The sequence below is a fragment of the Ostrea edulis genome, chromosome 5 (genome assembly GCF_947568905.1).
Source record: "Ostrea edulis chromosome 5, xbOstEdul1.1, whole genome shotgun sequence".
Lineage (NCBI taxonomy): Eukaryota > Metazoa > Mollusca > Bivalvia > Ostreida > Ostreidae > Ostrea > Ostrea edulis.
The window spans coordinates 69,737,844-69,760,608 of record NC_079168.1 but is presented as its reverse complement, the minus strand read 5'-3'; the positions used below and the strand labels follow the sequence as shown (position 1 = coordinate 69,760,608).

General features: G+C 33.8%; 1 protein-coding gene and 1 long non-coding RNA gene across 4 annotated transcripts; one reads left to right on the top strand and one right to left on the bottom strand.

Annotated features, from left to right (window-relative positions):
- Positions 1-483: 483 nt before the first annotated feature.
- On the bottom strand, positions 484-12,922 carry LOC125650992 (uncharacterized). 3 transcript variants are annotated; one of them, XM_048879585.2, is made up of 5 exons: positions 12,805-12,922; positions 2,219-2,491; positions 1,816-2,102; positions 1,595-1,702; positions 484-1,432 (listed from the first exon to the last, which is right to left on the bottom strand). In XM_048879585.2, the coding sequence occupies exons 1-5, from the start codon at positions 12,866-12,868 to the stop codon at positions 1,295-1,297; spliced, it is 870 nt and encodes a 289-aa protein (XP_048735542.2). In that variant the 5' UTR covers positions 12,869-12,922; the 3' UTR covers positions 484-1,294. The 3 variants fall into 3 exon arrangements, with proteins under 3 accessions (XP_048735542.2, XP_048735543.2, XP_048735544.2); XM_048879586.2 differs by lacking the exon at positions 12,805-12,922 and adding an exon at positions 8,204-8,618; XM_048879587.2 differs by lacking the exon at positions 12,805-12,922 and adding an exon at positions 2,822-2,954.
- LOC125650967 (uncharacterized) lies at positions 12,805-22,010 on the top strand. The gene is made up of 4 exons (XR_007361199.1): positions 12,805-12,922; positions 13,270-13,378; positions 14,309-14,367; positions 21,790-22,010. It is a non-coding gene; the product is annotated as an uncharacterized LOC125650967 (long non-coding RNA).
- The last annotated feature ends 755 nt before the right edge of the window (positions 22,011-22,765 follow it).

The following is a 22,765-nucleotide window of genomic DNA, read 5'->3' as shown; positions in this document are numbered from 1 at the left end:
TAATGAATAGGTGAAGATAACGAACAGTGATCAATCTCATAACTCCTATAAAGAATACAAATTGAGAGTTGGGCAAATACGGACCCCTCGAGCTCAGAGGTAGGATCATGTGCCTAGGAGAAGTAAGCATCCCCTGTCGACTGGTCACACTCAACGTGAGCCCCATATCTTGATCAGGTAAATGGAGTAATCCGTAGTTAAAATCAGTGTGTAAAGAACGGCCTAACATTTGAAATAACTGCTCAACTAGCCTACGTCAGGTGTTGTTGGAACATTCGCCAGTTTTATAATGTCCAGGGATATAAGAGGGTATCTACTGTTTCACGCATTCTGAGTAAAGTACCTGTAGAATTTGTGTTTTGCACACATATGCCACCTGGGGAATTTTAAGTGATTTGCAAATATCCGTTAAGTTGATACGATCTTAAAAAGTAAACAATATGCTTCCTCGTATTTTACACGATAACAAATATATTAACCACGAACCATTCAATAATTTAATTACCGAAACAACATCAAACAAAACATACACATACATATGTATAACCTTTCAAAACGTTGTCTTAAATAAGACAAAACACCTTCAGAACGACTGGATAAGGAGGATGTGTTGCATTTTACATGAAATGACATTTAATGAAATTCCGGCAAAAAATCGGTTCAATACCTGAGTATGTTCGACCCAAAATTCTCTTATCCTCCTTTATCAAAATCAATGTATAGAAGATTTGCTTTACAAAATATGTATGAACAAATATAAAGTTTCGTAATCGTAAAAATTCGCTGCCATTTATACAAAGAGCCATTTGATTGAAAATAACATTCTTATGTAAAAATTGGCAAGTACACCACTGAAAGCGGTTTCGTCGTTAGTTTTGCTCTGGAATACCTCAGAACAAAACATCATCATTAGTCTCTAATTAATAAACTAAATGACTACATCAGATCTTTATGATAAACAATATTAGTTTTTCTAGTCTTTCCGCCGATTCAAGAACGGAAAATAATCGTATCACATAGGTATTGTTGACCTTTTTCAGGCAGTTCCGGCTTCTCGCAGAATCAAACAAAACCTAAAGCTCTCCATGTCTCTCAGTCAGATACCAATGATGAGAAAATCAGCACAAACTGTTTTGAGCTCTAATGACACCACAGGGCAACACTTCCTGTCAACATAGTTGCATTTTCCTCACAAGGAATTTCTCTGGACATTGAAATGCATGCTTGTTTTGACAACAAGTTCTTAGGAGACGACTTATTCATTTGCTACATCAAACAGTGCGAGGTTTGAGCGTCATGATGTCAGTCTAGCCATCTTGGGACAGACCTGGCTGTGAATTTTAAGGATGTCCAACAGGTGCTCTCTTTCTTCTCGGAGTTTCTGAACCTGTTCCTGTAGTTTTTCCTGTTTTTCCTCTAATTTTAAGGTCTCCTGCAGAAGAAAGTAATCATGCTGTACACAAAACACCAATAGTTTGAAAAATACTTCTGTTGTTTTGGAAAATATTACGAATAGTTAGACAATGTGCTACGTAGCTTATTACAAAATAACAACTTGTCCTTTTTAAAATCAGTATTTAAGGAAGATACACACCTCTTCTAGCGTGTCGCCCAATTTTCTCTTTTTGCTTCGACATTTCTGGGCAGCCAGTTTGTTCTTCTCTCGTTTGATCCGCCTCCGTTCTTCCTCCTCAGGGGTTAACTGCAAGAATTTTAACACCTTGTAGTTTTCTGATATATTTACTGTATTGAACAAGTGTAAACAATGCATGAAATCAACCAGAATTATTGATTGTTAATGGAGTCTAAACTTACTCTTTCAGGAGACGGTTCCTTGAACTCTACTCGGATTTCCTCCTTCCCCTCAGCAATCCTTCTTGATTTGATTTTATGTTTGATTCCTTCCTTCAGCAACGGACTGAGGTCAATATCCAGATCTGTCTGTGAAACCTCCTCCGCAAAGAAATTTTGAGAAGGGTCAAGGTCATCGAATGGGAAATGAGTCGAGACGTTTTCCTCCAAATGCTGGAATCCTTCAGAGCTGCACTCGTAACTTGAGGTAGGTGTTTGACTGCTTTCTATAATCACTTCTACTATAGGGTCTACAAACAAGTTAAGAATTAAAATCAATATTTCTATTAGTATACCCTACATTTGTGCCTTTAAAGAACAGACAGTGGATAAACTATGTACCCGAAGTGCTTAAAAATCAATGTACCTTCTATCACAGGGACAGATGTGTCCTGCTCGTTAACATCTACCATTGATGTGACATTATCATTCAGCTGAAAATCTGCTTCACTGTAGAGGGCGTTGTCTAGATTGTTATCCGGCTGGACGTCCGTCTGATTGAAGGGCGGTATTACATTGTCCATAACGACACGAGGGTTAGAAAATGGCTGGCTTTCTTCCGAGAGAAACTGTCCGATATCCACCCCACTCTCCAGGAACAAGTCCAATATATCAACCCTGTCCTGTTTCACCATATCTTCTGCAAAGAATTTAAATTTATTTTTTAAAGCACGATGATATATATCAAGGTATAATGTTCAAACCTTTTTTACCCATTTATTTCAATTTATTTATTTTTAGGTGCAGTGTGCTTGTGATATTTTCAATCAAATTTGCTAAACCACGAATTTCCCCCTATATTTTGCACAGTGAAAAACTTGCATTATTGAATTGGAGGAACTCATGACCCGTATATAACGCGATTCATTTGTTTACATACATACGATTATTTGTTTACATATATATCTAAGCTGCAGAAAATTCTTTTTATTTTTCTGTCCGACAAAAATATACTTTTTATCAATCTTACCCCTCTCATTCACAGGTATTCCAACTACGCACAGATTAAAATATCCCGTGTAAGCAATGTCATAAAAACATTTCACCAAGATTGTGAAATACTCTGCTAGTTTGCTAACGTATGCTCTACGTCCGGTATTCAGTCATGGAAATAACATCAACACAGCCGGCGTGCTTTAAATACTAGCTCGTGTTTATCTCTATTAATAGACAGTCATATGACGGCGATACGTCACACTTTCTAATTAGAATATGTATATAAACTACCGGCGAGCGGCGCGGCACTTTAGAGGGGGGTCTGTTACAAATATCTTAGTAGTGAATAATTCGTAATATTTCAAGAATATGACTTCATAAAAATTGACCTTGATGTTTCCATAGTTGGACTGAAATCAGAAATCGATAGACGAAGGAACTAAATCCACGTGTGTTTTGTATACAGTGGATCGCGCCACGCTGGAACAAGTGACTCAGAATCACGAGAAAGACTTACTCATGATCTGGGATGATATTACATGTATACATGCCGGCCGGTGCACGTGGCCAATAACCAGGACGCCGGTCCACTTACAGAATTGTTTGCAAAACAAAAAAAATCTTTTTTTTTTTTTTTTTTTTTTTTTTTTTTTTTAACCTTAAAATATTTTTTTTAAATCTTATTTTTGAAAACATTTCACATACACGCCCCATATTAGAATTAGTATATATTTCGGAAAGAAAATCTGAAGATACAGAATGAGATAAAAAAAAAGGAGATTGATTGATGAATGCATTCTCTAATTGTCCTCGTAAGTTGAAAGAACAATTGTGTTCATATATATGCACTTATATAATAAAATATGTTCAAATCGACCTAACTGTCCTATTTACTCCTAATAGTGCTGTATTATTACATTGTTTTTGTTATTTAGTATTTATTGCTGTATGTATTGAGGATGATATTCGTAAATATCTGCACTTTGTTCTAATATGTATCCATTTGTATCAACCATGTAAATATCATGTTTACAATTTTTGTACTATTCACCTAACATTAACCACTGTTGTGTATATAATTTTTGTACATATTCACCTAACATTATCCACTGTTGTGTATATAATTTTTGTACATATTCACCTAACATTAGCCACTGTTGTGTATATAATTTTTGTACTATTCACCTAACATTAGCCACTGTTGTGGATATAATTTTTGTACATATTCACCTAACATTAGCCACTGTTGTGTATATAATTTTTGTACATATTCACCAAACATTATCCACTGTTGCAGAAACTGTCACTGTCCTACGATATCTGAAGCGGATTGGTTATATTTTTATTGTATATCGAATTGTGTAGTTTAAAATTTTGCCTGAAATCCCTATTACATTTGTAACATTAGGTTAGAAGTGTGCATTGCTGAAATGTGAACTCTTACAGTAGTAGTACATCTGAATGATTATTTATTTAAATATGGTTACTAATTTATTGTTTTAGAATTGCACATGTATGCCCTCCGAGGCCTTTAATTGGTAAATCTATGCAAGGGGTTTATGGAGATCTTTAATGAATGAAATATACACTGTCGGCCCTTTGAAGTGTACGACCCAGTAGAGCATGAATGACCTCATCGAGCATCCAATCAGAATCGAGGTAGTGGCAGCCATAGTGTAAGAATTGATAAGAATAGATTGCTGGTTTTTCCAGCTATTTGACATAGATTTGCATTCAAAATAAGAGGTTCCCAAGGGTAAATTGGACACGTGTTTTATGTTTAATGATTCAGCATTACCCGAATTTTGGTATCGCCGGTGTAATGTTGGCCCTGATAAATGTTGTTTTTGTTTTATATTGTAAACATGCTATAATTTTCATTAACATTTTCATGAGTAGATCTAGGTCAAACATAGAATAACGATTTTATTTGTATTTCGCAATATTTTGTAAGATGTATGTGACTCAAGTTACGTCAGATACTTGTCTGAAATATTATTGACTTTACCAAAATTAATATTTTAATACAAATAGAACTTCCATGTACTATGTTTATTTTTAGATGTGATATTTATATAATGTACGTGTTATATTCATATAATGTATATTATCTAATTGGGTATATATATATGACACGCCCTTGTATTGGATGACTATCATGACTGAGAAAAAAAAATTACATTAGGTGTGTCTTCATTACATCTGAGATCACAAGTGAAATTTTTATCATTGTCTTCCAGGTTTATTTTTTTCATTTCGACATGAAGGGTTGTTGTATGATTTCCTGAAGTGGGTTAAGATTTTGCATTGAATGTTACAGCCCGATTAAATAGGCTCGATCTCCCATCGATGCAAAGATTTTTCTACCCTTCTTTGCTACAATAGCAGCATAACACTTCATATAATCGAGTGTGCAAATGTTTGGGCGAGGCTTCTCGTAGGGCACGTTTGATTGACGAGTTACGCGAGTGGCTAGAATTGTAAATAAAACGTGTATTTCATGACATTAGTGTTGAACGCGAACTCCTGACTTTAGCGGGAAAATCAAGTGTTCAACGTGGCGGAGAATGAAGAGAAATATTGAATTTGCCATGTGAAATTTAAACTTTTTGGGAATATAAAGTGAAAAAATGAAAAAAATTTTTTTTTATGAATAACTAATGTTTTTAAGTAACTGATGTTTTTAAAAAAAATAATTGTTATAAATATTTGTTAGCATTGCAAGATGTATGTTTTGATTCCAATATATATGTATGGTAGTCTATTTTTGGGGGTGAATTTTATACGGTCTACGTTTGGTTTAATTTTGTTGATATTTACACTATTTTAGTACTGTATGTACATGTATATTCATATAATAGGAATTAAATACTGCTCGGTATCAAAATCAACTACCACGCTTAGATAATTTTTCATTGATACGATTTTCGTTTCACCTGAGTACTATCATTTGGATCTTTTTCTCTGTTTATATTACATTATTTCATTTTTTGGGTCAATATTCGCGTTATATTGTTCTGAATACCCTTAATGAGTCCAAAATTGGAAATAAATGATATTCTATTCTATCAAACGCCATTTTTCAGTTGTTTTATTCACATTCAAGGGGTCTATCCTCTGCGCATGTACAGGCATCACTTTAGCGTTACCCGAGTCTTCATGTACAGGCATCACTCTAGAGTTACCCGAGTCTTCATGTACAGGCATCACTCTAGAGTTACCCGAGTCTCCATGTACAGGCATCACTCTAGAGTTACCCGAGTCTTCATGTACAGGCATCACTCTAGAGTTACCCGAATCTTCATGTACAGGCATCACTCTAGAGTTACCCGGGTCTTCATGTACAGCCATCACTCTAGAGTTACCCGGGTCTTCATGTACAGGCATCACTCTAGAGTTACCCGAGTCTTCATGTACAGGCATCACTCTAGAGTTAACCGAATCTTCATGTACAGGCATCACTCTAGAGTTACCCGGGTCTTCATGTACAGACATCACTCTAGAGTTACCCGGGTCTTCATGTACAGGCATCACTCTAGAGTTACCCGAGTCTTCATGTACAGGCATCACTCTAGAGTTACCCGGGTCTTCATGTACAGACATCACTCTAGAGTTACCCGAGTCTTCATGTACAGGCATCACTCTAGAGTTACCCGGGTCTTCATGTACAGACATCACTCTAGAGTTACCCGAGTCTTCATGTACAGACATCACTCTAGAGTTACCCGGGTCTTTATGTACAGGCGTCACTTTAGAGTTACCCGAGTTTTCATGTACAGACATCACTTTAGCTTTACCCGAGTCTTCATGTACAGACATCACTTTAGAGTTACCCGAGTCTTCATGTACAGGCGTCACTTTAGAGTTACCCGAGTTTTCCCCAATCAAACGTGCCCATATATAGATTTCAATGAAACAGGAGTTTACTTTTATTCTCAATGACCAATCAAATTGAAAAATTGGCATAGCCGTAGTCATCCAAACTCACTTTTCTTGAACCTACATGTACAAGTGTAGCCATGCAAAGATTGAGCGAAGTGGCACATCTGTTTTTGGAATGGTAGTAGTAATGTCCATACATGCAACCTTCTGTGATGCTTTATATTTATACTTGCCTCACGAAAGTCTATCAGAGTATGGAAACTCTAAATACATGATCTGGTAATATACCCCAAGTTTTTATATATTTATTTTATAATTTATGGTACCTAAAATGTGTTACGAATATTTATATTATAGGGAAATGTCGCGTATGTGGTTAATAAGAATCAGCGCTCTCACACGCACTAATTTAGTGCTTGTTCAGAGCTGTATGCACCCTAATCGTTATTCTCTTTATTTGAGACTGTGGTGAAAATTACACGAAAAAAAAACCCTTATAAAACACATGAAAATCAAGCTCACTAAGCCTGGTAGTACCAGTTACACGTCCCTGTTCTTTGACAACGATGTGTAAAAAACAAATCCTAAATTTGCTCTATTTGATGATGAAGTGAATACCTTAAGTCTGCTATATTAGAACACAAAGTGCAGGTAAGGAATGTATTCACTAAGCATGGTTGATTTAATGTCCCCCTCGAGAATTTTTCACTCCTATGGAGACATCACCATTGCCGATAAAGAACTGTAAAATTTAGGCCTATGCTCAGCGCTTACGGCCTTTCAGCAAGGAGGGATCTTTATCGTGCCACACCTGCTGTGACACAGGACCTCGGTTTTTTCGGTCTCATCCGAAGGACCGACCCCATTTAGTCTCCTCCTTCGACAACCAAGGGGGTACTGAGGACCTATTCTAACCCGGATCCCCACGGGACACAGCATGAAAATATCCATGATATATACACACACCATAAAAAAAAAAAAACACCAGAACCACCTGTCAAACCAAACTACAGACGGGAACTCGAAGAAACAGCCAGGTATTTAAAAGATTGCATTCACAGTGCAACTATCTCATTCCTATTACACCTGTTTCAATCACAGGCATTCACGACACAACTAAGATGGATTCATCAGCAAATAATAAAAAATTACAGAAATGCAGTTTGTTGGAGAAAGTGATGTACACAAGTCTGTTTCCAATATCAATTTGTTCTATTTTGTCAGATTCTGAGAGATTAACGTGAAATATAAATGGACAGTATTTATTATGGCGGGTCATTCCGGGATACAGCAACTATTAAATAAACATATAGAATGCTATTTACAATTAAACAAAAACAACGAGTAATCATTTTCTGTTAAATTGATTTACATTTAACTACAACACCTTGACGAAGTCATAACGAAATTTTCCAAAACTACAGGAGTAGTAATTTGTCGCAGAAAAATGCAATATATTCAATGAACTTTAAAAAGTTGTATTTTTGAAAATAAAATATCTATGTTGCAAGTTCAATTTAAAAAGAAAACTTACCGATGAGGTTACCACTATGTATAAACGTAAAGACTCCAAACATTTTGCCAAAATGATAACAACAAGCAATGAAGACGAATTTTGTACATTTATTGTTAGTTTCGTCATTTCCTTATATGGCATCGTACACAACCAACCAGTCGGTGAATTTTGTGAGATTATGGTTCAGGTTGTTACAGCTCCGACCCTGACTCGGATTTGAATTCGTTGATAGCCGTACCTCGTAGGAAACAAACCAAAGCCTTATAAGGGCAACACGGTAGACCGATACCTTATATGCCGTATCACGTGGTGTAAACATTTTGCTGAATGGGAGCTTTAACTTTGGTATTGACCTTGTTACTCGAGTAAAGTGCACAGGTAAAATAACACTATGCAGAAATATTCAACAAGAAATGTAATTATACTCTTATGAAATGTGTACATCAAGTCATTCCAGTCACTGACTACAGAGCAGTATGTTAGAAGTTTGATTAATACGTGTTATCAGAAACAACGGATAGATGTATAGCGAAGAAATAATACAAATATGAAACCCGAATAACTAGAAAAATCTACACAAGTACAATGAAGTAGTATAGTGAAAATATCATAAAGCCGATTAAATATACTCGACTGTTTCTTTACTTCTCAGGAAGAAGTAAAGAATCTAGTCAAATATACTCAATCGGCTTTATATATATATATAGAGAGAGAGATAGATAGATAGATAGATAGATAGATATATATCTTATCTGATTTTATATATATATATATATATATATATATATATATATATATATATAGTTACACATACCTGTGCAAAAGAATACATACAATATACCTCTAATGCAGTGCTGTAAATCTATCTATCTTATCGATTAAATGTAGTAGAACTGAAAATTATGTATCGATGTGGCCAATGTGAAGCGCAATGCTGACGACGTGTTATTTCGTGTGTTTTACGCTTGTTCGACCGTAATGAACTTGGAAAAACCCAAGAAATTATGTCGCGTGCGACTTTTTAGATCACGTGACTTAAGAAGTATGTACGCTCCTTTATTGATTCCTGAGCATACAAATGGTGTTGATCTGAGTTTATAGAAACGACCTTGACGTCCGAGTTAGATCTCTGTAACATCTAATTGTAACACTGGTCAGATTCTGATATTTTCACTATCTTTAGAAAGAATTGGTATGAATAGGCCTACCCATCTATATAATTAGTGTGAAAGTTTCCGAATCCTTTTTCTGTTTTGAGATAAATGTATGTACATTTATATCTTGCAACATTTGAAAATCTGACACACTTTAGTGTTAGTTGAAGCTTGAATGTGTAAATACTCTTTCTTGTAACGTGGATCTTACAAACTTTCCTTGCAGTTGGGAGTCATTTAAGTGTCAGCGAAGTGTACGATGCTGTTCATTGATGCTTTACAACATCTATTACGATAACAATCGGACTAATTGAAGTGTAACAATCAATTTGTAGTGAAGAAGGCAACATCGCTTGTTTGAACACACCAAACCGATTAACTGAGTGTCAGTTTCAGTCAGATTTATCAGATTCCCAATTCTTTATTTCCTTAATCTATACAGCTCATCGGTCATAAATACAAACTACTTACAGATATATACAAATAAGACAGTAGAGGGTGAGTAGACATACAAATACAATTTTGAGGATATAAAATCCATGCATTTCAACATACATACAACAACATGTTGCAAGTACAGCTTTTCATAAATTACACGAAGATGGTAACTTTATAGCCTGCTGTAGGAACTTTCCTAAATTATTGAGTTCTTTTGTATTATTTAAACTATAATAAGCTTTACTAATTTGGAGATACTGGGTTTCTTGTAATAAAATTATTTGATATATTTAATTCTTTAACCGTTATAAAAAGGACATTTTAAAATAAAATGAAATTCGTCTTCTAACTCATTTAGGTTACAAAATGTAAAGTCAACTTCACACAAACACACACACAAACCAAACGAGTTATATAATTAGCACAAGCAGGTATTGTAGCATTCTACTGAATACCTGGCCTGGTTCAGTACAACTTTTCTTGTTGAATTTTTCCATAATGAAAATCATTTTACTAGTATGTAGATGAAGGCAAAAATGTTAATACCATGTAACAGTTGATTTTACCGTCCGTGTCAAATTTACCGTTTCCGTGCACTCGTCCAAGAAAATCTCTTAACGTGTATAGATGTATATTATTTGAATGGTGCATAGACCTTCGATCTAGGAAAGAATAGGGTAGATTTGAAGACACATTCAGGGGTATGGTTGCTGGAATGCTGACCGTTGTATGAACATACTTTTATTTGGAAGGAGGTTGGGGAGCTGTATGCTATTTCCAAGTGGCTTTTACTTTCTTGTCAGTCTAAAAATCAGGTTTGAATTTGCATGAGTTTTAAAAGACGAATTACGAGTTATTCTTTGAAATTAGTAGAAAAAGACTAATTGCAATGGTGTGACGAATGTTGAAAATGACAGAAACATTGCGATTGGGTATCTCATGCAGTGGCTGTCATCAAATGTTAGCAATCTACCAATTCTCCCAGACTCGAGTTCTCCCGGAATATTGTCACCAACACAAGACACTCCTTTATAAAACTTACGTAAAAACGCACTAATAAATTATTTTGCAATCGTGCTTACAAATGATCAACTTGGAAATAAAAGCCACACCTTTCTTGGCTGGGGAAACAGCTATTTTTAGTCATATCGATAATAATGTCCATAACATGAAAATACATTGTGAAAAAGAAGAGATATATTTTGTTTGTCCCTAAAACAATTAGACACAGTTTAAATTTATATACATACTCGTTAGTGATCGTGACTAAAATGGGAATAAATTTGATATTTTGTTGGCATAGTTCGTATACACAGTATAGATAAAGTAAAAATAATGTACAACATTTGTACATTAATGGTAGATTTTTGATACCGATATATACTTTTCTCACAAGGCGAATAGAACAGGACGTTTTATTCTCGGATATAACGACATTGGAGATTATTGAACTGTAGAAGTTTAAGTTTTTAAGAAAATGAAGTTTTCATATGCCGTGCATTCTTAATGACCTTGTGAATATTTTAGGTGAACATTGCAGTATCTTAGATCATGCCGTGTAAACTATACAAAAGTTTGAACGACGAATCAGTTACAACGAATACTGCTTGTACGTGTGTTGTGTGAATTATTACAAAATTTAGAATTAGATAAATATGGCACATGTTTAGACAGAACAATTTACCAATTTCTTTGTTTAATTTCACTATGAGATTTTTATGTCACCATTTTTCTGACACTTGTCACCATCAGTTTCTTCTGTGTTATTTAGTTGTGTATTAAACAGACAAACTGTTGTGCTGAAATAATGTATCATACTTCAGTTTTGTATTACAGAACAGAAGTGAATAAACACATAATAGAATAAGAGAATTGAAGAAAAGCTAAGTGGTTTTTTTTGTATCTGGGAGATGTGTGTACCTGTGGATAAAATGTGTACATAAAGCAACTAAATGTATAATTTAGAATTGTACAGTATACCTAAAGATTGTATTGTACCTGTTTGTTAGTTTTACATGTGTTAAGAAATAATCATGATTCAATTTACCATTCTATTGTACCTGTTTGTTAGTTTCAGATGTTCAATATCGAGATACTATTTACGTTTCTGACCTACGGAGGTTACTTGAGGAATTACATGTATTGAGAGTTGTGTAAATTTAAACTTAGTACACTGTTATTATACAAAAGACTCAAGGTAAATTATACAAAATCTTCAATAGTTTCTTCTTTTTAAAATATTTTCAAAATATCGTTTTTACATGGCAAATTATTTAAAAAAATCCTCAAATTCAATTAAACATTGTCGATACAATTACGTGTGTAATTACATTATATACATTTATATTTAGCTACTGCACACTCGTTTTAAGATTGCCTGTAACGTACTAACATATACTTTTAACATATACTTTCTGTATTGTCAAAGTTTTTCTTTTTTATTTAATCCAATTTAAATAAAATTATAGAAATGTGTATATATATGTGTATTTTTTTTTATTTTTATGATAAATCCCGTTACTATAATCATTGCCATATTTATGTTTTATTTACCATCATTTAGAAGTTTTGTTCAGACATATTCACAAAGTGAATTAGATTATATATATATATATATATATATATATATATATATAAATGAATCTTAGTTCTAATGCAATATCGTAAATTAGGATATAACAATGCTTTTATTGCGTATTTTCTTTCAAATTTAATTTCAATTTAGGAATTTTCTTAAGCACATTGTCGAAAACAAATTATCAAAGTTTCAATTTTGTAGAATTATCATACTTTCGGAGGACACATATATTTTAACTGTGTAATATTCTATGTATTCGTAATAGCTTATATACATGTACACAATTTGAACATTACCGCACACAATAGAATTAATTAATGCATAGTACATGTACTATAATCAATATATTCGCATAATTTGCAGGAATTTGACATCTTGATCTTGATAAGCACCCATTGTAGCAAAGAAAGAATCTAATGCAGTAAGAGTTTGAAGCTGATGACTACTACCTGTGATGCTGGGCTCAGGCAGAGGCGGGTACACCTCGTCACTCACACCATCCATTCTTCCCATGGAATTCGATGAATTGACATTTTATCCAAGGCCCCTTGGATCGTGACCAACTATGTAGGTTGAACGGGTTTTGAATTTTGGAATTTCCAGTTTACAACAAAGAGCTGTTTGCAGGGCGTATTGTAAATCGTGGAGTAGGTAGCAAGTAATTAGTTAATTTTTTTTCTTTTCCTTAATTGCGTTTATTAAATGGAGGTATAAAGTCGTCATGGTTGATAATACATTAACACACAGCTCATCATTTATATCATATCCACTACTTCTCTTTTTCACCTTGAAATTTGTTTCCATCGTTAGGGTGGAAGTTTGTTTAAAAACAATAGGAAACATATGATAGGTGTTCTACCTGTCTATTGGTATACAATACATGATACAATGTAATTATGCATTTCTAATTTTAGGACTGAAGCGAGATTACATGAAAATCAGAGAAAGACAACGATGGATAGGATTGACTACAATTAACACGTGACTACAATTAACACGTGACAATAAGTGCAGGAGTGCCAGGTAATATTCCTCTCCGTTTAGGAAAAAATATTTAGAATACAATATATTACCGGTAACCGAAAATATTTTTTATTATACCAATTCGTCTCGAAACGGCGAATCGGGGTGTGTGTGTGTGTGTGTGGGGGGGGGGGGGGGGGGGTAGGGATTTTATTACTATATTATATGTTAAATTTTATAATTCATCTAAATGTTTTCCGTTTAAACATGTTATTGATATTGTTAGCATTCATTTTAATCTGACAAAATCTATTCCGGAAAATGATTAGTCTTTTAGAAAAAAAGAGATTGTCCGCTCACCAGCTTAGAATAGTACAAGAGGTAAATATAATGACACAGTAAGACAAAATCGATTGTGTGCATTTTATATAATTTAAACGAAATTGAGGACGAATATCATTTAAAAACATCAGATCTGCATGCATTAAATAGTATTATTGGTCCCGTGCTTCTATGTTTAAATTGGTACAGCTGGTGCCAATTCAAAAATAGAAAACAACTCTGTAATCTGGGTAAATTACTCTTACGGTCTAGCCAAACTGTGATCTAATATGTATGTTACGTAGACTTTATAGATGTATTTATGTATGTCCATCCTCTAATATTCACTTCACTTATACAGCCCTTTTCTTTATATTTTGTAATTTAATATGTATTATTCTGATTCATAAAGCTAATAAACTATTACAATTACTACATGCATTTATTTTATGACTAGATGCCACTTTCAGTATACGTAAATTACACTTATTACAAAAAGTAAAATGATTATAATGTTCTCATTATATAAACACATTTACATACAAGAGAGGCCGTGCCTCTTTTCACACTTGACCTATTTTTTTCTTAAACATGGTGGAGGTCATTGACATTGTTAACTAAGGGGTGGCATGATGGGGTAATTTTGCAATATCCTAATTTAAACTATAGGTTCATGGCATGTGGTTTTTGAAATTTGAAGAAATTGTGGGTGACACAGGAGTAGTCAGGTAAAGTAAATCATCTATTAGACAATTCAATTTTTGTAGATAGGATAATAGTAAAGAATAAGTGACAGCTGCGGTTGGACAAAATATTAACATCTATTTAATTGTTATGTATATATATTCTCATTAATACTTCTGACATGCCTTGTGTCTTGTTTGTTAACATAAATCTGCATTTATATTAGTACTGAGGTAATATGTGACTGCGTTTAGAATATTGAAGGACCTGATAAGTAAGTTGTCTTCTGTATTACATATACAATGTAATATAGATAGACGTAATTACAGATTTTTTTTAATATGTATAATACAACTCTACATCCAATATTTCTTAATTCACTGAACATTGTAATTAAAAACGTGTACATTTTTTTTTCAATAATGGAAAAGCAAACATCATGTGGAGTTGCACTGCTAAGATTTTGATTATTTCATCGTTTAAATCATAGAATATTGCATATATAATTGCAGCCTGAATGAAGATTTTTTTCTGATTGCCTATTGTTGTATCAAAATACATAGTAAGCTTTATTGTATGTTGTGCTTTGTTAACGTTTTTACTGTTTAGTTTTACTTTTAAGTGTTCAGACTATATGAAAATACATGTATTAGAATTTCTACAATTTTATGATTTTCCCCGAGAAACTAGTCTTTATAAAACATATTCACATAAGGTTTTGATGCAAAATGTTTTGAACTGAATATCCCGTTTAGGACGATGCATACATTTTATCATGGTCCTATGCAAAGCACTGCTTTAATTAGTATTGTTGAAAAAAATGAATTTTTGTGAAGAAGTACTTTTTGAACAAATTAAACACTTTCACTAGAAAAGGTGAAGATAGCGAACAGTGATCAATCTCGTAACTCCTACAAGGAATACAAAACAAAGAGTTCGGCAAACACGGACCCCTAGACATACCAGAGGTGGGATCAGGTGTCTAGGAGGAGTAAGCATCCCCTGTCGACCGGCTACACCCGCCGTGAGCTCTATATCTTGATCAAGTAAACGGAGAACTCCATAGTCAAATCAGTGTGCCAGGAACGACCTAACAATCGGTAAACTAAATCGTTATAAATTTGTGAAATGCTGACTTTAAATGATACTGTGTCTATGGTAACTATGATCCAGTATCATTCATCGTTGATCAGTGTACCCTTAATTTATCATACAGTACCTTTTATTACAATGAAACCATTAATTCGTAACATTCTTGTGTTCCTTTGTATAAATTAATTTTGGCATGACTACAGGTTTAGCCCCTATTTAGGTCTCTCCGAGGGCTTGAAAAATTCTTCGAATAAAGGAAGGACAAATACGTTTTGATAAAAACTAAATGTAATATAATTGATAATCAAGTCACATAAAGTATTGGAATCATGATATACTTTTGGTCCAATGGAGACGTTTTAAATTCATCTTGATCTTTAGAACAAAGATGTAATTAGTTTTTGTACGAACTATTTCCATATGATTATATAATGAAGTAATGTGATGCAAGGCGAAGATAACGAACAGTGATCAATCTCATAACTCCTATAAGCAATACAAAATAGATAGTTGGGCAAACACGGACCCCTGGATATGATAACATCTTTATCTTCTCTTTTTTCAACTTTGTCAAATAAAATCAGTTATTGTAAACAATATATATTTTAATGCTATATTCGATAAATATATTCATGAAAAATTTCAGAATATTTGCACAATACCATTATTCAAAAATATATTGCCTTCCCCTTTAGTAATTTCAATTTTTAAAAATGGATATTATTTTATTGTAGAAATAAAATTTCCTTGTAATTCCTAATTCAAAAAATGCACCTTTAAAAGTCATATACAGGTGTTGTAATTTCTGTTTTGCCGTGTATTTACAAGAGGCTCACAAGCTTACAATGTTCTAGACCATGTTCCGTTGTAATTGTCTTTCTCTAGTGAGTCACTTAATTCAAGGTTACAAAACTCAGTGGCCGTAATTGGTATATCATAGCATCATGCAGATTTTTTTCACACAGTGCCATGATATGTAGAGATAATGCTAGTAGTAATTCTATGAAATGAATTTGGATTACATTGATGATTAGAGGGATTTCCATTGTCTCATTTAAAGTCAGCATTTTGCAAATTCCATGGTCGTTATAACGATCTAGTTTGCCAATACTACACAGGCAAATGTGCCTCACGTGAATTTCACGTGAAATGCTGTTCACGTGAAATTCACATGAGCCTTTCACGTGAAATTCACGTAAATTTCATGTGAATTTCACGTGAAAAGTGATTCACGTGAAATTCACGTTAATATGTCCACATGAATTTCACGTGAATCACTTTTCACGTGAAATTCACGTTAAAATATTCACATGAATTTCACATGAACAGCAATTCACATGAAATTCACGTTAAATTTTTCACATGAATTTCACGTGAAAAGCATTATATCACTTTTCACATTAGTTCCTTGCGAAAATTTTAATGTGATTTGATTTTCGCAAGGAAATAATGTGAACGTTGATTCACGTGAAAAGATTCACACGAATTTCACGTGAAATTTCTTCATGTGAAATTCACACGAACAATTTCACACGAATTTCACGTGAAAAGCTATTCACTTTAAAACTTTCACAAGAAAAGCGATTAAAGTGAAATATTCACACTTCTTAATATATTCAAGCGAAAAAATAAATAAAATTAAGGTAAAATATAAAACGATATGGAGATTAGGCAATTCAAAAGTTAGAGTACATTTATAAAATGTAGGCAAACGACCAATAAAGTAGATCCTGCTCACGCCTCCCTCTCCTCGTTTATTTGCGAAATTATTAACTTGCATTGTAGTTCTGTACGCAGTATGATTACATGTACTTTCCACACCTGATTTCTCTCATTTCCCATTATTTTTTCTCTTAGGAATTAAAATATAAATTAAATCTCCCATCGTCATAGATATTAATGAAAGCATATTTTCCAACTACTTGAAGAATCACTGTATTGATAGAGTTAGAATGTGCAACTTCAAAACCACGAAATTTTCTACACATGGAAAATTACTATTTTACAGTAAAATCAGAAAGAACTATGAATTAAAACTAATAAGACCATTTGAAATTTCCATTTGTGAGAGTAGTACGTTTTAAATAGCTAAGAATATTTGCCAACCCTTTAGAAATTGAAACTGGTGGATATTCAAAACCATGCATTCCAAAAGATTGTTGTTTTTGTCAGTTTTGTAAAACTACTGAAGATGAGTTAAAGTTTTTATCTCGCTGCTTTATGATGTTAGTAACAGGCTACTTGTCGGAGTGAACTTGGGCTGTTTACATACATGTGATTTGAGGGTAGTATTGTGCAGGTGGGAAAAAATGCCATGATATTGTTTTCCGCTGTCGGTAGTTTGGCATCAATTTTAATTACCCCCCCCCCCTCCTTATTAGATACATCGAGAATAATTACCGGTGTGATACCTTGGAAGCTGGTGTATGCATAAAGTTAGACTTATTGGAAATTGCTGATACACGCATGTAGAAATGAAAATTTTCTATCAGCCGTATTCACCATCCCGAATTTGCAGATCGTCAATCAAAAGGAAAACACAGATTTCTAGCACTCGGAAGAAAGCGAAAAACATGAACAATCCTTAACAATACTGTCCAGGTATATTTAGATAACTTTTAAAAATATATATAAAGCTTTACACTGTAACAGTCAGATTCCGGTAATATTTACAAGACTGTGACGTCACACTCGAGTAAACCGTCTGACGCGTCTGACGTATGCAAGACAGCGAATGTGAAAGTACTATAGGAACTCTTATAGGTAAGATGAGATTGAGCATTGTAATTATAAATGTTCAGTGTAAATTCAAGCCATTAGGCTTATTACATTTATGTGATCTAAAGTTCCTAATGCAACCGTTTATTTCAGACTGATGAGAATTACTTTAGACGAGGTACGTCAACGAATAGGCACGACAGCGAAAATACGGAAGTCACTTCGGGGACTTGTCACAGAATCGCATAACTCTACACGGTTTGTTAATCTTTCCTTATTCATCAGAGAACATGGTAATCGTAATTCAGAACATAATTTTTATAATTTAATCGATTTAGATATTGATTAGGGGTGCTAAGTAACGTTCTATATTACCTTCATAGAGGCACCATCGAGATCAGGCACGTTGAAGGGGGGGGGGGGGGGGGGGGTGATGTGTAACAATGTCCATCGATTGTTATATATATCGTAATGCCAATAAAATGTATATATATTGGTTGCCCCCCCCCCTTTAACAATACTTTTAAATGAGAAGAATGTAAGCTTGAAAGCTCTATCAATGTCAATCGTTTCATTTTAAGCAATGCATTTATATAGATTTCATCTAGATAATGAGGAATGCAAAGTCATTTTCAAATCGCCTCTGGACTAGAACATGACAATTTGAAAACATATTCCATGACTTCCTTCTGTATCTTGTATAATAATTCTATTCTATTCTGTATGATGATATATAAAAGGTTATGTTTCTTTCAAACACAAATTATTGATAATTTTGCAACTTTTTTTTCTTCGTTTCTGCTACATCTACATGCAATTTCATTCATAGTACAGTATGTGTACATAAGGCTTAAGATGACTCCTTTTGTATATTGAACAGTCCTTTTAATACATAAATATTTCTTTTTCAGAGATTAAAAGAAAGAAAAGACAATGAAGACAATCATGTAAAAACAAATTCAATCAATTAAATTATCAGCAGATTGAAAGCAGATTTGTACTCCTTTTTGTGTTCATCTGAACCCGAGATTCAGAGTATCAAAATATCCATGTATGATTTAACGTTATAAAGTTTATGTGAAATTCACGTGAATTTTATGTGAAATTCATGTTAATGATTTCACGTGAAATTCACGTGAATTTTATGTGAATTTCACGTGAAATTCATGTGAATTTCACGTGATTTTTTTTCGTGTGAATTCACATTTGATGCTCTTTTAACGTGAATTTCACATAGAAATTTTCTCGTGAAATTCATGTGAATTTCACGTGAGGCACATTTGCCTGTGTATCATTGGGTCAAATGCTGTCTGACGTGTTTCATATCAATTATTAGGCTGTTCTTTACACACTGATCTTGACTACGGATTGCTCCGTTTACCTGATCAAGATATAGGACTCACGGCGGGTGTGACCGGTCGACAGGGGATACTTACCTCTCCTAGGCACCTGATCCCATCTCTGGTATATCCAGGGGTCCGTGCATACCCAACTCTTAATTTTGTATTCCTTATACGAGTTATAAGATTGATTACTGTTCGTTATCTTCAATTTTTCATGTTGAATAAATCTAAATATAGTTTTAATCAGTAATTGAATTCGGCATGATTCTTTGATCAACCGAAAAAGAAACTTACTTGGAAAGAGATGGAGATGTTACGTAAAAAAAAATAACATTACGTTGATTAAGATCATGACATATCAGAGCGCATTATATTTACTTGTGAAATAAGTCGAGGTGCAAAGTTTTGAATAGGCACATACGTGTAATGGAAAATTCTTTGAATTCCATCAAGAGGCCCCAGAACACTAAGATCAAGAAGTGTACAATTTGTCAAATGGCTATGTAAGCATGTCTTAGAATAGATTTAAAACAGTTCACACCATGATCCCCAGGTTCAGGTCAAGGCCACGATAGAAGTTACAAATTCTAGATAGAAATATATCGAAAAATAATTTAAAACTCTTTTTCTTACGAGGCACAATGACACAGTATTTCAAATTGATATGTAAACATTTTTCTGTAGTGTACATTCAAGTTTCTTCACGTTTTCATTATGGCCCTGGTGCCACAACAGAGATTTATAGTTTGACCTAGGGATATATATGTTATATATATATATATATATATATATATACATGTATATATATATATGGAAATTCTTGAAAAATCCTAGGAATCAAAAGAGTACAAATTGTCCGATGGAGTTGACATGCAAGCATCCTCATGTAAGGTACATTCCGATTTGTTCCCCATGACCCCTGAAGCCACAGTATGTATTACCACAGTATGTATTACATAATGTGTAAATATGTCTGAATCTGAATTATGTCCTTGGCTAGAATTTACATATGATAAGAGATGTAAAGATTGCTATGAAACAGTGATATGATATTACAGTCTGTAAAAATAAGATATACAAGCACTTAGCACCCTGAGACATGTAGTGTATCTAGTGGACCAATAAGTTGGGCTTGGCTTATTGTTGAGCTGCTATTAGTGTTCTATTATGATCGCCGTATAAGCAATGTGGTTCAGGTGAGCATTGTGGCCCCCTGGGGCTTCTTGGTGGAATTCTGTCATAAATTAGCTTTGAAATAGCTACATGGGTGTAAGTATTAAAAACATTCAAGCAAAACATTTTACTTTTATCGTCACCTAGTTATAGATAATGAACTGAGTATATTATCATAGATGATCTGTGTATGTGCTTATTTCTGACCTTAACCTGATTTCATTGAGGATACACATAGATTGCACCACCTCTTGTTTTAAAAAGAGTCATGAGATAAGGAATGAGTAAGATGGAGAAGGGTACGTTAGTCAGCGGGTGATACGACAGGTAGTGTTGTTTGGGACGGTGACGGACAGGTGAAAATGACAGGTACACGCTACAAATGACATATTTTTTAACATGACTGCGCCTGTAGTGGGAGCGTTTAAAAGCTATCTGTTTGTCATGACATTGATATGATTCTTCTACAATTGAATAATTGTTTGCAGAGTTTTAAATGAATAATAATGATTGCATAACATTGATTAGGAGAATCTTAGAGATTGTTTCTACAATGATTTCATTTCAAAACATTATGACAGATTGTAGAGTTTGTATTTACATACACTGTATATGTACAATACGACAATTTGATAATTTCGGTACTTTCACCAGGTACAATACGACAATTTGATAATTTTGGTACTTTCACCAGGTACAATACGACAATTAGATAATTTCGGTACTTTCACCCGGTACAATACGACAATTAGAAAATTTCGGCACACATATGAACTTGTGGAACATTATCAAAGATTTTGATGGGTTATAAATACTTCGTCAACTTTTGAATACAATTCTATACACGTTACCCATTGTGGATTATGCAATGTCTTGTATGGATGTTAGTTTTCTTGAAAATTGGGGCATGGAGAAATTTCGTTCGACCATATCAAGGTAAGTTGGTTTTCCCAGATTCTATGTTCAAAGAGTGTCAGGTACGTATATATACATGGAATTGCTATTGTTGTGATACGCGTGTACAACCGAGGTGTGTTTTACGTAATGATCCATTAAGCTGGAAAAGTAATAGATAGGTGAAATACCGATAACACTGTGTGAATCATACATGTTGTTTAATTATATCTATTACAATTTCAGATTGCAAAACTCATGCAGTAATCTAATGGATTAGGATAGTAAACAAAGAAACGCCAGTTTGGTTTGACAAGGGTACGAAGCGTGTAAAATTTCCATTTCCGGTGGAAACAGACTATTTTAATTTCTTATCTCGGATTTATGTAGGCTATGTGTGTTGTCTAATGCATTTCAGCTTCAAACATAATAGAATAATGTATAAACAGATTATATCTATGACACAATTTATCGTTACAATTTTATTTCCGTGATATTGCCGTCCTGGGTTCTACTTGTATAATATATACTGGAAACGATTCTGACAGCTTGACGAAATGTGTATTGAAAATCAATTACATATCCATTGCTTTTGTCCTCGATATCTTTACCAATTAAAATGATGGTTATTTCCTCATTAATGTGAACAATGAATCTTCATAAATATAGTATAAATATTGTAAAGTTTGAGAATTCCGACAAAAGTGAAATCAAAATATGAATACAAAAATAAATTACGTGAAGGTATAAACAGCAATAATTCAGGCCAGCATACTTTTCACGATGTGCTAATGCGCTTCATGAAAAAGTGAAGATAACGAACAGTGATCAATCTCATAACTCCTATAAGCAATACAAAATAGAAAGTTGGGCAAACACGGACCCCTGGACACACCAGAGGTGGGATCAGGTGCCTAGGTAGTAAGCATCCCCTGTTGACCGGTTACAACCGCCGTGAGCCCTATCCCCTCGTCAGGTAAACGAAATATGCTTACTTAAAGCTCATGCCCTCATGTATTTTCGAAAATGAAATTTATTTCTTAAATAATCTTTGGAAAGAAAGAGAAAGCTAGTTAGTATGGAATTGTTATTAAATTCCATGTAGAATAATTAGTTTGAATTGTCACTGTAAGCACAGATTGAGGAGTCTAAGTATGTTTAGTGTCGTGAGAATAATTACTTTTTGAATAAAATATATTTTTCCTCTTCAAATTGCATTAAA

What these genes read in the sequence shown, in the direction of transcription:
- LOC125650992 (XM_048879585.2), bottom strand. Translation starts at nt 12,868, where the DNA reads ATGGGAAGAATGGATGGTGTGAGTGACGAGGTGTACCCGCCTCTGCCT. An exon ending in GCCTGAGCCCAGCATCACAG is followed by an intron (nt 2,492 to 12,804) that starts GTAGTAGTCATC and finishes AATTCTTTGCAG; the next exon opens with AAGATATGGTGAAACAGGAC. An exon ending in AGGAACCGTCTCCTGAAAGA is followed by an intron (nt 1,703 to 1,815) that starts GTAAGTTTAGAC and finishes AAATTCTTGCAG; the next exon opens with TTAACCCCTGAGGAGGAAGA.